The 15,008-nt window shown below is 43.1% G+C and overlaps 1 protein-coding gene across 8 annotated transcripts in view; it reads right to left on the reverse strand.

The window, feature by feature from the left end:
- Positions 1-15,008, reverse strand: part of LOC109889211 (tight junction protein ZO-3) — a 31,536-nt gene that overhangs the window by 5,628 nt on the left and 10,900 nt on the right. For 6 of the 8 annotated variants that reach the window (XM_031822611.1, XM_031822609.1, XM_031822610.1 and 3 more), the window contains exons 2-20: positions 13,129-13,185; positions 12,701-12,825; positions 11,746-11,848; positions 11,300-11,573; positions 11,047-11,150; positions 10,663-10,852; positions 10,380-10,461; positions 8,885-8,982; positions 8,723-8,804; positions 8,519-8,631; positions 8,149-8,346; positions 7,971-8,037; positions 7,227-7,312; positions 6,904-7,006; positions 3,340-3,428; positions 2,612-2,684; positions 2,310-2,377; positions 701-761; positions 31-181 (exon numbers count right to left, since the gene is read on the reverse strand). In XM_031822611.1, coding sequence (XP_031678471.1) covers positions 31-181; positions 701-761; positions 2,310-2,377; positions 2,612-2,684; positions 3,340-3,428; positions 6,904-7,006; positions 7,227-7,312; positions 7,971-8,037; positions 8,149-8,346; positions 8,519-8,631; positions 8,723-8,804; positions 8,885-8,982; positions 10,380-10,461; positions 10,663-10,852; positions 11,047-11,150; positions 11,300-11,573; positions 11,746-11,848; positions 12,701-12,825; positions 13,129-13,185 — 2,124 coding nt within the window. Of the gene's footprint in view, positions 1-30; positions 182-700; positions 762-2,309; positions 2,378-2,611; positions 2,685-3,339; positions 3,429-6,903; positions 7,007-7,226; positions 7,313-7,970; positions 8,038-8,148; positions 8,347-8,518; positions 8,632-8,722; positions 8,805-8,884; positions 8,983-10,379; positions 10,462-10,662; positions 10,853-11,046; positions 11,151-11,299; positions 11,574-11,745; positions 11,849-12,700; positions 12,826-13,128; positions 13,186-13,325; positions 13,412-15,008 lie in introns of those variants that run through there. The other 2 variants (XM_020480463.2, XM_031822614.1) reach the window with 2 other exon arrangements.

Raw genomic sequence — 15,008 nt, forward strand, 5'->3', positions numbered from 1 at the left:
TGACCACTGCTGTGATCAGTGGGTCTTCACCTGCATGATCTGGTCCCCCTCCTTCATACCCTGCTCCTGAGCGGGGCTGTTGGGCTGAACCCCATCCACAAAGATGCCCACATCGTTGCCTCCCACCAGTCTCAGACCAACGCTCCCCTCCTTCACAAACGACACTGTGTTCAGATCTGAGCTGTATCAATAGAGAGTAAACAGTTTTGAAAAAAGGAGTAACATCAAAATGAGAATTTATGAAAAGGAGCATTGTCTAGTCTTATATTCTACAGACTATAGCAGGGTATCCCTACTGGCAGCAAAACAAAACAAAATGTTTGTCTGTCATTGTTGGACATAAGACTAAAAACACCAGCAAATCAGCTCCAACTAATTTTAATTTTGGAAACCTGTTCCAAAGTATTCCCAAGCATAATAAAGAAATGCGATCGAATACAAATGTAAGCAAGGTTTAAAAATATTGTTTTAGTCAAATATTATCTGTTTCAGTTAGCATGCTAGTAGATACCCATAGACTTCCAGTCATTGCGTTAATGCTAGTTAGCATTGACTTGAAAAACTAACACTAACTTCCTTTATACTGGACACAGACACAAAAATGGTATCCACGAGTTCATCTGACTCTGGGAAGTAGATAAAAGGGCCTCATTGCCAATATGCCTTTAATGTTGGCTATTTGGGTGTAAATAAAACTCACCCCAAGCTAGGTGTAGGAATGGAGTCTGGGGGTAGGGAGTAGAGGGGTTCCTCTGTCTTGGCTGAAATAGAAATAACAGTTAAGATCTTCCATCCAGAGTTACTAATAAACTAAGCAAAAAAAGAAACGTCCTCTCACTGTCATCTGCGTTTATTTTCAGCAAACTTAACATGTGTAGATATTTGTATGAACATAAGAGTCAACAACAAGACAAACTGTTTCACATACATGTGACAAACAGAAATTAAATAATGTGTCCCTGAACAAAGGGGGGGGGGGTCAAAATTGAAAGTAACAGTCAGTATCTGGTGTGGCCATCAGCTGCATTAAGCACTGCATCTCCTCCTCATGGACTGCACCAGATTTGCCGGTTCTTGCTGTGAGATGTTACCCCACTCTTCCACCAAGGCACCTGTAAGTTCCCGGACATTTCTGGGGGAATGGCCCTAGCCCTCACCCTCCGATCCAACAGGTCCCAGACGTGCTCAATGGGATTGAGATCCGGGCGCTTCGCTGGCCATGGCAGAACACGGACTTTCCTGTCCGTGTTCAGGAAATCAGGCACAGAACGAGCAGTATTGCTGGTGGCATTGTCATGCTGGAGGGTCATGTCAGGAGGAGCCTGCAGGAAGAGTACCACATGAGGGAGGAGGATGTCTTCCCTGTAACACACAGCTTTGAGATTGCCTGCAATGACAACAAGCTCAGTCCGATGATGCTATGACACACCGCCCCAGAACATGACGGACCCTCCACTTCCAAATCAATCCCGCTCCAGAGTACAGGCCTCAGTGTTAACACTCATTCCTTTGAGGATAAATGTGAATCTGACCATCACCCCTAGTGAGACAGAAAACCACGACTCGTCAGTGAAGAGCACTTTTTGCTTGACCTGTCTGGTCCAGTGACGGTGGGTTTGTTGCCGGTGATGTCTGGTGAGGACCTGCCTTACAACAGGCCTACAAGCCCTCAGTCCAGCCTCTCTCAGCCAATTGCGGACAGTCTGAGCACTGATGGAGGGATTGTGCGTTCCTGGTGTAACTCGGGCAGTTGTTGCCATCATGTACCTGTCCCGCAGGTGTGATGTTCGGATGTACCGATCCTGTGCAGGTGTTACATGTGGTCTTGCCACTGCGAGGATGATCAGCTGTTTGTCCGGTCTCCCTGTAGCGCTCTTAGGCGTCTCGCAGTACAGACATTGCAATTTATTGCCCTGGCCACATCTGCAGTCCTCATGCCTCCTTGCAGCATGCCTAAGGCACGTTCACGCAGATGAGCAGGGACCCTGGGCATCTTTCTTTTGGTGTTTTTCCAGAGTCAGTAGAAAGGCCTCTTTAGTGTCCTAAGTTTTCATAACTGTGACCTTAATTGCCTACCGTCTGTAAGCTGTTAGTGTCTTAACGCCCGTTCCACTGATGCATGTTCATTAATTGTTTATGGTTCATTGAACAAGCATGGGAAACAGTGTTTAAACCCTTTACAATGAAGATCTGTGAAGTTATTTGGATTTTTACTAATTATCTTTGAAAGACAGGGTCCTGAAAAAGGGACATTTATTTTTTGGCTGAGTTTACATTATAAAAGAGGACATTGGAGAGCTGATACTTACAGTAGACTGGAGGGTTGCTCTTCATTGATATCCCAGTGCGGACATCGCCATTGACTCTGTGTGGAATACTACAAGAGAAGAAATGCATTACCATTCACTCACATTTACACAATAACACTTCTACACTGAGTTGAGGTCAGAGAAGGTGGGAGCACACACACTTGTGATTGAAAATTGACTTGAATAGTGACAGTGACTTTGGTCACAGAAGATAATTATTTTTTTATGGTGGTTAATTAAAACTGTTCTTTACCTGGTTGTGTATAGTGGTTTCTAGAAGATACTGTAAACTAGAGTTTTACCTGTGGTTGCTCTCCACATCTGTACTCCCAGACCTCCTAGGGGGTGAGGGTGTACGGTCCGAATCAGAGGAACCTGAACAGGGCAAACAGAGGATCAGGATACATATCTGGCCTTAATGGCCATGTTCTGTTATAATCTCTACCCGGCAGAGCCAGAAGAGGACTGGCCACCCCTCAGAGCCTGGTTCCTCTCTAGGTTTCTTCCTTGGTTCCTGTCTTTCTATGGTGCTTTTCCTAACCACCATGCTTCTACATCTGCATTGCTTGCTGTTTTAGGCTGAGTTTCTGTATCACACATTGTGACATTGCTGATGTGAAAGGGCTTTATAAATACATGTGATTTAAATTTGACATGGTGCCTTCAAAAAGTATGTATACCCCTTGACTTATTCTACACTCAATACTCCAGAATGACGAAGTGAAAACATGTTTTTATGATTTCACATTTATTGAACATGAAATAGATAAGTAAATTACATAAGTATTCAATCCTCTGTTAATACTTTGTAGAAGCATATTTGTCATTATGAGGTACTGTGTTAGAGATGGGTTTGAGGAAAACAAATGTAATCAATTTTGAATTTAGTCTATAACACAACAGAATGTGGAATAAGTTAAGGGGTATGAATTATTTCTGAAGGCACTGTACAAGTTCAGACTTTAGGATTTCCAACCCCAAAATTCCATCTTCTTAGACGGTGCTCATCTTTCACAGGAGGGACACTGACCTGAGACTGGACTGGAGGGGGTCATGCCTTGTCGAGGGGGGTCCTGTCTCACTACTGGAGCTGGATAAGACTTCATCTCAGGCAGAGCTCTGGGAGAGAGAGAGAGCAATCACACTCAATATAATGCCCTTACTGTATCAACTACTTGAGTCCCCAAGCTGACAAGGTAAAAATCTGTCGTTCTGCCCCTGAACAAGGCAGTTAACCCAAGTCATTGTCAATAAGAATTTGTTCTTAACCGACTTGCCTCGTTAAGTAAAAGGTTATATGTAAAAAATAAAATATTCAGGAGTAGGCAAGTAGATTCAGCCATGGGATGATTTTTGTTTGAGCGGATGGTCGGAACATAATTCATTAAAAAGAAATGTACCCAAATGTACGCAAATTTAACAAATTCTTATTTTCAATGACCGCCTAGGAACAGTGGGTTAACTGCCTTGTTCAGGGGCAGAGCAACAGTTTACCTTGTCAGCTCGGGATTCGATCTTACAACCTTTCGTTTACTAGTCCACCGCTCTAACCATTAGGCTATGTAAGACCAAAAAGAGCTTGTTTTTTTAAATATGTCATACTCGAATTACATTGAGACACGATCACATTTAACCAAATTCTTGTCAATTAATTTTACTAATAACTTGTGCACCCCCCCAAAAAAAGAACACACCTTGACTTATTCCACATTTTCTTGCATTACAGCCGGAATTCAAAATTGATTAGAGCTCTCAATATTTAGCTATGTATTCTTTTCAGAATTCTTCAAGCTCTGTCAAATTGGATGATCATTGCTAGACAACCATTTTCAAGTCTTGCCATAGCTTGGACCTGCCCAATATCAGGTTCTATCAATGGTGTGCCCACCTTTGTTATATTTCTGACTGGATCACAAATGATGACTCCTCTATTTGGTTAGACATTGAGACTTCTCTTTCAAAATACCCCTTACAGGATCTTTTATTTTTCAGAAGTTTCAAGTCTGTAGAAGATCACTGCAATAATCCCGTTACACTTAACACACTCAAAGTATGGAGGTCAGTTCTACGCTTCCTGGGAAGGTCCAAACTAACCACTGCTCTTACCCCAATTCTTAACAACCCAGATTTCAGTCCAGGATTGCTGGATGCTGGCTTTAACTTATGGCTTAATAAGGACATACGCAGGCTAAATAACTTATTTGCTGATAAGATTTTGTTGTCATTTGAGCAGAGATGTGGGAGGACATTTGGAGATATGCAAAAACAATATGTAATCGTACTAGAGCAATCCAATTAAGAATAATACACAGATTGCATATATCCCCAAATCGCAGACATGCTTTTAGCCCCACTTCCTCTTCTCCTCAGTGTCTTAAATGCAAAACTGATACAGGCACCCTAACACATTGTTTATGGTCATGTACCAAAATACAAAGATACTGGTCTGGTGTTCTGCAAGAAATTGAAAAGATTCTAGGGGTTGATCTAGAATTGGACCCAGTTTATTTACTGTTAGGTCTCCCTAGTAGGCATGTTACTTCTGTGGGTAAAAGGAGGCTTTACAACATCCTTACCTTCACAGCGAGAAAAAACATCCTTTTACAGTGGATTAGTGATAAGGTTCCTTCTATTAAAGATTGGCATAAGATACTCTTTGAATGGGTGCCTCTGGAATATCTGACATGTACATTGCATTCTAAAACAGATCAGTTCTACAAAGTATGGGAACCTTATCTAAATTACCTAGAACCAGAGGTATCAGCTATTATGCTGCAAGGATTCTCTTAGAATGGCAGGGATCTATGCATTTCAGAACTACACTGTACGTTCCATGTGTGGAACCTAACCTCTTGGTTTAAACTGAGCTTTTTTGTTTAATTTCTGTTTGTAAGTTTGTTTAAAATGTATGTATTGAGAGACGCAATGATGGGGATGGGGTGAGAGAAGCACCGAGCGGGAAGAGGAAAATGGTGTACGTATGTATGTGTAATATATATATATGCATAGGTATGTGTAAGTGGGTGCTGTTTTTCTTGATGTTTTTTTGGTGTGCTTTGTCTCTGTTGTTGTATCTCTTAATATGGGTGAAAATTGTGAAATTCCAATAAAAATACTGTTACAATAAAATAATAAAAGTCATACCATAGATTCACAGATATAATTCAAAAATGTAACTCCGCCACTAGATTCCGGCCTTGTGTTTTAGGTTATTGTCCTGATGAAAGGTGAAATCATCTCCCAGTGTCTTTTTTTCCCTGAAAATCTCCCCAGTCCTTTATGATTACAAGAATACCCATAACATGATGCCGCCACCACTATGCTTGAAAATATTGAGAGTGGAACAGCAGTGTGTTATGTTTGGGGCAAATCAAATACAACACTCTGTATTCAGGACAAATAGTGAATTGCTTTGCCATATTTTTTGCAGTATTACTTTAGTGCCTTGTTGCATGTTTTAGAATATCTTTATTCTGTACAGGCTTCCTTCTTTTCACTCTGTCAATTAGGTTATATAGTGGACTAACTACAATGTCGTTGGTCCATCCTCAGTTCTATCAGTCTTTAAACTAACTGTTTAATATCACCATTGCCCTCATGGTGAAATCCCTGAGCGGTTTCCTTCCTCTCCGGCAACTGAGTTAGGAAGGACACCTGCATCTTTTGTAGTCACTGGGTGTATTGATACACCATCCAAAGTGTAATTAATAACTTCACCAAGCTCAAAAGGGATATTCAATATCTGCCAATAGGTGTCCTAATTTGCAATGCATTGACAAATCTCCCTTTGTTTTATTTAACCAGGTAGGCTAGTTGAGAACAAGTTCTCATTTACAACTGCGATCTGGCCAAGATAAAGCAAAGCAGTTCGACACATACAACAGAGCTACACATGGAATAAACAAACATACAGTCAATAGTACAGTAGAAAAAGTATATATACAGTGTGTGCAAATTAGGTAGGACAAGGGAGGTATAAGGAAATAAATAGGCCATGGTGGCGAAGTAATTACAACATAGCAATTAAACACTGGAATGGTAGATGTGCAGAAGATGATACTGGGGTCTTCCCTGGTCTTTGTGGTTGAATCGGTGTTTGAATTTCACTGCTCATCTGAGGGAACGTACAGATAAGTCTATGTGTGGGGTACAGAGATGAGGTAGTCATTCAAAAAAACTGTTAGTTAAACGCTATTATTGGACACAAAGTGAGTCCATGCAACTTATGCGACTTGTTAAGCACATTTACACTCCTGAACTTATTTCGACTTGCTATAACAAAAGGGGTTGAATAGTTATTGACTCAAGACATGTCAGGCCAGTGACAATTTTATTTTAATCCATTTCAAATTCAGGTTGTAACACAACAAAATGTGGAAAATGTCAAGGGGTGTGAATAATTTCTGAACGCATTTGTCAGTGTTGTTTCAAATGTTCACCCAGTTCCTTGTATAAGTAGACTAACCAGTCTAGCGTCCTGGCTTTATCTTCAGAGAATCTAGTGCACTGAAGCAGTCAGTATTGAAACCGTTTTGACTAAACGTGTTTGTGTGCCAATGTTATAGAAGAGTTGTTGTGTGTCTGTCAGCCTGACCTGTATTTGTTCTTGGATACCCTGGAGATGGAGCCTCCACTGTCTATAGACTCCCGTCGAGGGACGGATGCATAACTTGCCTCCGACTCGGATCCTGAGTGCCCTGGGGACATGGACACACACATTTTTGTATTTCACCTTTATTTAACCAGGTAGGCTAGTTGAGAACATGTTCTCATTTACAACTGCAACCTGGCCAAGATAAAGGACAGCAGTTCAACACAAACAGCACCACATAGCTAAACAAAGCACAAAACAGACCACACAAGCAATAATAATAATAATAATACGTTATATATACAGTTAAGTCAATACGCACACACCTTTAGCAGGATTGCTCCTTGTGACACTGGGGGCTTTCCACTTGGGGGGCTCCACCTGGGGAAACATGGCTACCAAGGGAGTGGCTCTGGAAGAGAAGAGGGAGGTTGGAGTGAGGGAGGAAGACAACAGAACTCAGTTACGTGTGGAAAAGGGGGACCTGTGGCTAAAATAGATAATGATGAGAAGAGTGATATTCACCTTAGGGCCTCTGGGGGAGCTGTCTCACATGGCTAATCACGTCATGAGCATATGGACAATTTAGCATCATTGTTGCGTTAAATTCAAAAAGAGTACCTCAGTCTGTTATTCATGCCATGAATGCTAACCCATCCATGTATCATTTTAAATGCATTTTAAGATTAAGTCAGGTAAGAGGCAATCATTAAGTCAGGTAAGAGGCAATCTCCAAGTTGCTTTGATCATACTGCTGATTGCTTTTTGACCAGATTCAACCACATGTACAGTAGAGAAGTGCTCATTGGAAGTCACTTTTATTTGGATGTTAAACAGAACCTCACAGTAGGCACAAGAACAACATGTATTATGGGGTACAATGTAATCGTCAATCAAGGCCAACAGACCAAAAATATAATAATTCATGAAAACTTAACAGTATATTAATAATAGCACAAGAGCGGAAGGAGGAGGTGGGTGGCATGCATCAGCTGCCCAGTGCCCCAGTCCAGGGGCTCCTGCTGGGACTTGGGAGGGGGTAGGATGGTAGGGGTGGGCCTCATCGGTACCTGTATCTGCTCCGGGAGTCCTGGCTGTGGGCGGGCCCGGAGCTGCTGTCTGACTCTGAATCTGAGTCTGGGGAGAGAACAGGGGTAATGCTCTAATTATGTGGCCGTTTCTACCTCGTTTCAATGCACTTACAATGTTCTGTCAAGGTGTTCCTGTTGTGGAACTTGAGGTGCTGACCTGGGAGTGGGGCTTTGACAGGAGAGGAGACCCGTCGAGGAGGATCCTGACGAATGGTGATGGGGGAGGCTCTCAGTGTCCTAGGGTGGGGCAGGTTAGGGAGCACTCTGTATCTGGAGTGGTCCTCTATGACTCGGGAACTCTCTCCTCTTCTGGGGGGTGGGGAGGCACTGCGGTCCGAGTCCGACTCGGACACCACTACACAGACAGAGTGAAGGAGAGCAAGAGACCGTGAAAGAGGAGAGAGAGACAGTGAAGGAGAGTGAGGGGGAGGGGGAGGGGGGGGGGGGGGGAGGGAGAGAACATGTTATTTTCATGATCCACTCAGTGTCATTTGATGAGATTTCCCTATAGCCCGTGCGGTGTTTACCTTTGCGAGGTCTCAAGGTGGAGGAGGAGGGACGGGAGGAACGTGGGGCGACCCAGTCAAAGACGGCAGGTGAGGCTTTGGGGTTGGGGAGGGTGGACAGCCCTGAAAGAGTTCTACAGCAAAGAGAAATACCCCCAATGAAACACACTAAGACAGATAATATCAAACCAAATGTGTCTAATTTGAGGTTTGAGGTGAACCCACCTGTATTTGTTGGCGTGGTCTGGGCTGTCCTTCCTGACAGGAGTGGGTGATGCACTACGGTCAGACTCAGACTCTGAGAGGGCTGGATTGAAATACACAGGTCAGGTCAATATGACAGGTTACACATGAGTGGGATGGACCAATGCTTATGACTGGACTCACCTCGGTGAGAGGGGTAGGCTTTAGCAACAGGCCGGGACAGTGTCGACCGCACCGGGGACGGATCACGTGACTTAACTACTAGAGGAGGATCAGCTCTTCTGCAACAAGCCAGAGAGACAGAATGCCTTGTCATACATAGGTCAAAAGTTGACTTGTCACTTAAAGGAAAAATCCACCCTTTAATTAACAGTGTTAAATAACACTGATATGTGAGAACAATATTTTTTGGTGAACAAATGTCATAATTGGCATTACAATAAGTAGCAACATGGAAAATCGTTGTGGAAATCTGTTGCAGTAGACTACAAAATCCACAATGCAATGCTCCCTCTATGGGCTGATTGGCTAGGTAACTGACTACCTAGCAAGCTAACATGGCTACACAATATCAGCATGTAAAGTCACTAGTTAGTGCAGATTGTTTAGGCAATTTCACAGCTATCAATTTAGGAGTCTACAATCTCACCATGTTCAACCTGCAGATCAATGTGCCTCACAGAATGGAGTCTTTTGAGGAGATGGGAAACGTTGCCCATGCTACATCAATGTAGTACATGTAACCTACATATCAATACACACACACACAAACCATTCGGTTTTTTTAAACCAGGTTTGCTGTTCATCTGAGCAATATAAATTGGAAAGGAGTTCCATGCAATAAGGGCTCTATATAATCACGTATGCTTTCTTGAATTTGGGGACTGAAAAGACCCCTGGTGGCATGTCTGTTGGGGTAAGTGTGTGTGTCAGAGCTGTGTGCAAGTTGACTATGCAAACTATTTGGAATTTTCAACACATTAATCTTTTCTGAGATGTGAGATAATCAACCTGCCATCTGTAATATAGTATTGCTTTGGAATTGCGTCATTATGTGAGGAAAATAGTGTATATGTTGAGACACGTGCCTAACGTTGAGAAGGGATTGCGTGAGGATTAGCTTAGCAACCACATGATCCAGCATGACAATGTGAATGCGATTGGTCGACAGTCTGCTGGTTGGGGCGTTAAACGTTCCTTCAGTCATTGGATTCCTCTCTGGCAACAGCACCATGCAATGCACCTTGGACTAAAGAGGCAGAGCAATAGGAAAAATGTGCTAGACCCGCTGTTAAATAAATTATTTCTCGAGGTAGGAATATCGCAAAAATATGATCAATGGCTCATTCGAGAGAAGATCTCCTCCCGAGGTATGACATCAGCCAGTATTAAAATATGACTTGTATGATAGACGTTTTCGCGATGTAAAACTTCCATTGTAGTGAGGGAGACTATCACAGTGCTACGTCATACCGGACGGATTTCTGCCAGCTTGAACGACAGTAAGTCAGATACACATAAAATGACCCAGGTAATCGATAGAACGTCACTCGAGATGCACGAAAACAACATAACATTCAAAATGTGTGAACCGTTCCTATAAGAAAATGTTGGATTAAGTACAGACATCTCAATAAGATCAGAATAGGTGAAATAGGCATGTTTCAGGTGAGGTAACCTGCGTGTGCGTCGTTCTCTAGTTGCAGAGCGTGACACTCTGTCTCTGGGAGTGGGGATGTCTGTATCCAGGTCTGAAATGTCTGAGGACAACCGAGGAAAGACATTAAAACCACATACTGGATCAGCTGTTCAGGAGCTGCTTCTGACATCACATTTCATATCAATCCCTTTTCTCCCCCTCCTTCCACCGTCCCTCCCTCCCGGCCCCCCTTCAGTCATGAGGTGCAGTGCTGATGCTACATTCTCTCCCTAATACATTACTTCCACCCTCTCTCCCTCACCCTCCAGTTCAGAGCTGCTGTTGCCGCGGTGGTCTTCCTCGCTGTTGGGGGCACTGTCCTGCACTTCTGGGATGCTGACCAGGAACTTGCGGTCGTCTCGCAGGACCATCATGGTCAGCTTTCCCCGGGACTTCTCCACCAGGTGCTTGGTCTCCAGAAGGGACAGGTTCTCTGTGGTCATCCCATTGATCTGAACAGGAAGTAGAAAAATTATGTGGTCACACAATGCAGAAATCTCCTTGGCTTCATACAATAACAAATATTGAAAAAAAGACACCGTTAGAATACCAAAAGTATTTGGTTTATGGTCCCAGTATAGAATCAAATCTATGTACAAACCAAATGTTTTGTGATGAGATATCATAACAGGCTGCTTTCTCTTACCTTGAGAATGAGGTCTCCCTCCTGCAGAGTGCCCTCCTTGGCAGCCAGACCCGTCTCAGTCATGTGTTTGATGAAGATCTGGCTTCCCAACTTCAGTCCATACTCTGAAACAGGAAGGCAACATAAAATTGATATAGTGCAAGCCTTGCATTCACCCATCTATGTCAGACCTGCGATGATGTTTTGAAACCTTTTGCTACGGCGTGGCATAATAAACACGACGCAAATCCTCTCTCCTGTTGTTTCTCCTTACCGTCTGCGAGTTTCTTCTTCAGCAGGGTGGCTTTGATTGGCTTGTCTGGGAAGGCCTGCTGTGGGAGCCGTTTGTACCCTGAACTTAGCGGCAGGGCATGAGCGGTTCCGTTGCGGTCGAGGGCGGTGCGGTCAAATTTGTGGGCCTGGTCACTACCATCAGAGTAGCGTCGGGGCCTCTGTGGGGGGTCCTGGTCCAGCAGGTTGGAGTAGGAGGCAGCACGCGAGGGTCTGGTGCTGGCGGGGAGATGGATCTTACGAGGACGCTTCACTGTCTGAGAGGGAGAGTCAGTAACACAGCTGAAAAATGTATTACATTTTTTTTTCTTCTGGTGTACTGAAATCATGATCTCACATCCATAACCTGGGGTTGGAGTTGCTCACAAATCTTACGAAGATGTCAAGAATAACTCATCTAAACAGAAGATAAAGTTTGCCAGTACTCACTATGTTGGCTGTTTTGCCACATGACTTGAGGTTCTGGATGGTGAAGGTAGAGTAGACATTCTCCATTGACACGCCATTGACCATGACGATCTGATCTCTGACGCTTTTGGAAAGGGACGAGATGTAGAACAAGGTAATCAAGCACATGCGATTTTAAGTGTGTGTATGTGTGTGTGTGTGTGTTATACAGTGAGCTCCAAAAGTATTGGGACAGTGACAAATGTTTTGTTGTTTTGGCTCTGTACTCAATCAATACCCATCGATATTGGGTGAACCGTTTAGAAATTACAGCACTTTGTACATAGCGTCTCCCCCCAATTTTGGGACACATTCACTTCTGTATTGAAGTTGTAAAAGGTATTTGGTCCCATATTCATAGCACGCAATAACTACATCAAGCTTGTGTGACTGCAAATTTGCTGGATACATTTCAGAATATTTTGTGCCCATAGAAATACATGGTAAATAGTGTGTCATTTTGGAGTATCTTTTACTGTAAATGAGAAAATATTGTTTTCTAACCACTACATTAATGAGGATGCTACCATTAATGAGGATGCTACCATTAATGAGGATGCTACCATTAATGTGGATGCTACCATTAATGTGGATGCTATATACATTTGAGTCACTTGTATTGTTTTATGTTATGGCAGTATCAGCCAATCAGCTCCTGTTGTTCAACGCAATGTGCCATTCCATAATGGCAACTGTGGCTACTGCTAGCTAGCATGAGGAAGAAAAGGGCAGGTTTTCCCCCTTTTTGTCCCCAATCTTGGTGTAACATTTGGGATAATGGAACAATTCAGAGTACAATGCCTGGATTGAGGTAGGTTTTCCAAGCCATATTTCGAGCTGGCTCTGCAGTGTCAGGAAGTCTGTCTGACCCTAGTGCAGCTGTAAGCTCTACTGGCTAGCCTGAAGGGTAAAGGTGTATGGTGTGTAGGTAACTTACAACAGCCGTCCCATAGCGGGTCCGTTCCGTACCACATCTGAAACTATCACGGCTGTGTCCCCTGAGTCCGGGTTCGGCTGGTCTCTGCCTCCTGATATCGCAAAGCCAAACCCCATCTTGGAATCCTGCCATCAAGAGAGAGGGAGGGTGATAAAGAGGGGAGAGAGAGAGTGAGCACACTCCATCAGCACTGAAGTGTGTCACCTGACCTGTACCTAGAGTAACAGGGAGCAGGGCATGTCTTTGTTACTCTTATTTCCTGCAGTTCGCCACTGAAACTGATAGTTTTGAAGTCAATTCTAACTAAAGTGGTTCAGTAGGCTATTTCTTTCATTGTACCTTGATGCAAGTGACTGTAAAATTTGTTTAGTTTCAGGTGAAAGTATAACATCAAAACACTGACCGACCAAACAACAAGAGACACTTACTTTGCTGAGTGTTATAGTATGCTGCTCGAATATCGTTAATTCCTCCATCTCCGGTTCCTGAAAAAACAAATATCAAACCCATTACAACATGTTAAAACAACAACAGAATACAGGCATTCTCCACTTTTCCATTAATGAACAGGAGCAACTTCAACAGATGTCCGATAACATCAGAAGCAGCTGTTTTGTGTCCTTACACAGCCCAGTGTTGTTTATGAGACAGTGAGGAGCGAGTTAACAGCAACGTGCTCCTTCCTACCTGTCCCATTCCATTCTTGTCTGGCAGGTATGGGGAGGGGCCACCGGATAAAGACTCAGCGGGCTGCACTTATGGCCTTGCTGTGACATACGACACCAGGCCATTGTTCAATGTTGTGCAACGTTACAGAAACCTGCAGGTAGAAACGTAATATAGCCGACTATATTCCTTCTGCGCTCTGCTTCTAGTCATGAAGAAAACTGTCTGTTCTACACAATGCATTTCTATATGCAACGTTTCACGTGCCTCATCCATTCCCAAATTGTAGTGGGAGGACCACACACCATATCACTGCGTGACTCCAAGTTTACTTCCATATGAAATGTAAACAGAAGACCACTTTTACAATCAGTTCAGCAATTCTGTGTATGTGTGATCATCTGTCCGGCTCCATTAATAATATAACTAGGCCTACTAGAAAGAAAAAAAACGCGTGAATTTCCTACTATTCGACATAGGTTTAATTAGCTCTAACAGGCATGGAGGTCAGTGAGCCCCTAGTGTTGTCCTACAGGGTCAGGACCATCATACAGGTCAACAAGGTGAAACAGACAGGGTCAGGACCAACATACAGGTCAACAAGGTGAAACAGACAGGGTCAGGACCAACATACAGGTCAACGAAAGGCCAACAAGGTGAAACAGACAGGGTCAGGTAGCTACAGAGGCAGATAAGCATCCACGATAAATCACTAGCCAGTGGTGGCTGGTGCTATAGGAGGACAGGCTCATTGTAATGGCTGGAATGGAATTTATCAAACACATGGAAACCACGTTGGACCACGTTCCATTTACTCAATTTTGGCCATTACAATGAGCCCATATAGCTCCTCCCACTTTACCAATAGTAGCAGGTGGAATAGCTGCCAGCCAGGTGCATTGTTTCTCAGAGAGTTGGTTAGGTTTAACCTGGTATAATTTTTTACAACAGTCTAATTAACAGACTGAAGGACTGGATATCAGCAGTCTCACAGCTAACAAAGACTCAATTTAATATAGTCAGATAGTCATTAATGACGTAATCAATGAAATAAATGTATCAATGTATAAAATACGCAATATAGTTTTGATCATCAGTCAAGTTAATTATTGTAATAAAAACAAATTAATATAGAGGATATGCTTCTACACCTGCATTGTTTGCTGCTTGGGGTTTTAGGCTGGGTTTCTGTACAGCACTTTGAGATATCAGCTGATGTACGAAGGGCTATATAAATACATTTGATTTGATTTGCTATAGTTGACATGCATCCTCTGGCAGCCATCTTTCATCTGCTTTGAAAGGTTGAGGGGGCTGACTGCCAATATGCAAATAGTATTTATGTTATCTTTCTAGCGGCATCTAGTCAGAGACACTATTCCTGAAAACAGTCACTACTATCCATTTCAGAAAGAAGATGTGGTATATTACCAGTAAAATGTTAGTAGGCAATGTTTATACAACCCCCCTTGAAACAGACCCTTATTTACCACTTTCTTGCATGTATACCACTTGTATTACATATCAATTCGGTAACTGGCAAATTGGGAGTTGTGGGGGCAGGAGGCTGTTGTTCAACCATGGGGGCTGTTTAACAATGGAAGTGTTAATGAATTTACCTGCAAAAAAGCCAGAGATACCA

This window comes from Oncorhynchus kisutch, linkage group LG4 (assembly GCF_002021735.2).
Source record: "Oncorhynchus kisutch isolate 150728-3 linkage group LG4, Okis_V2, whole genome shotgun sequence".
Taxonomy (NCBI): domain Eukaryota; kingdom Metazoa; phylum Chordata; class Actinopteri; order Salmoniformes; family Salmonidae; genus Oncorhynchus; species Oncorhynchus kisutch.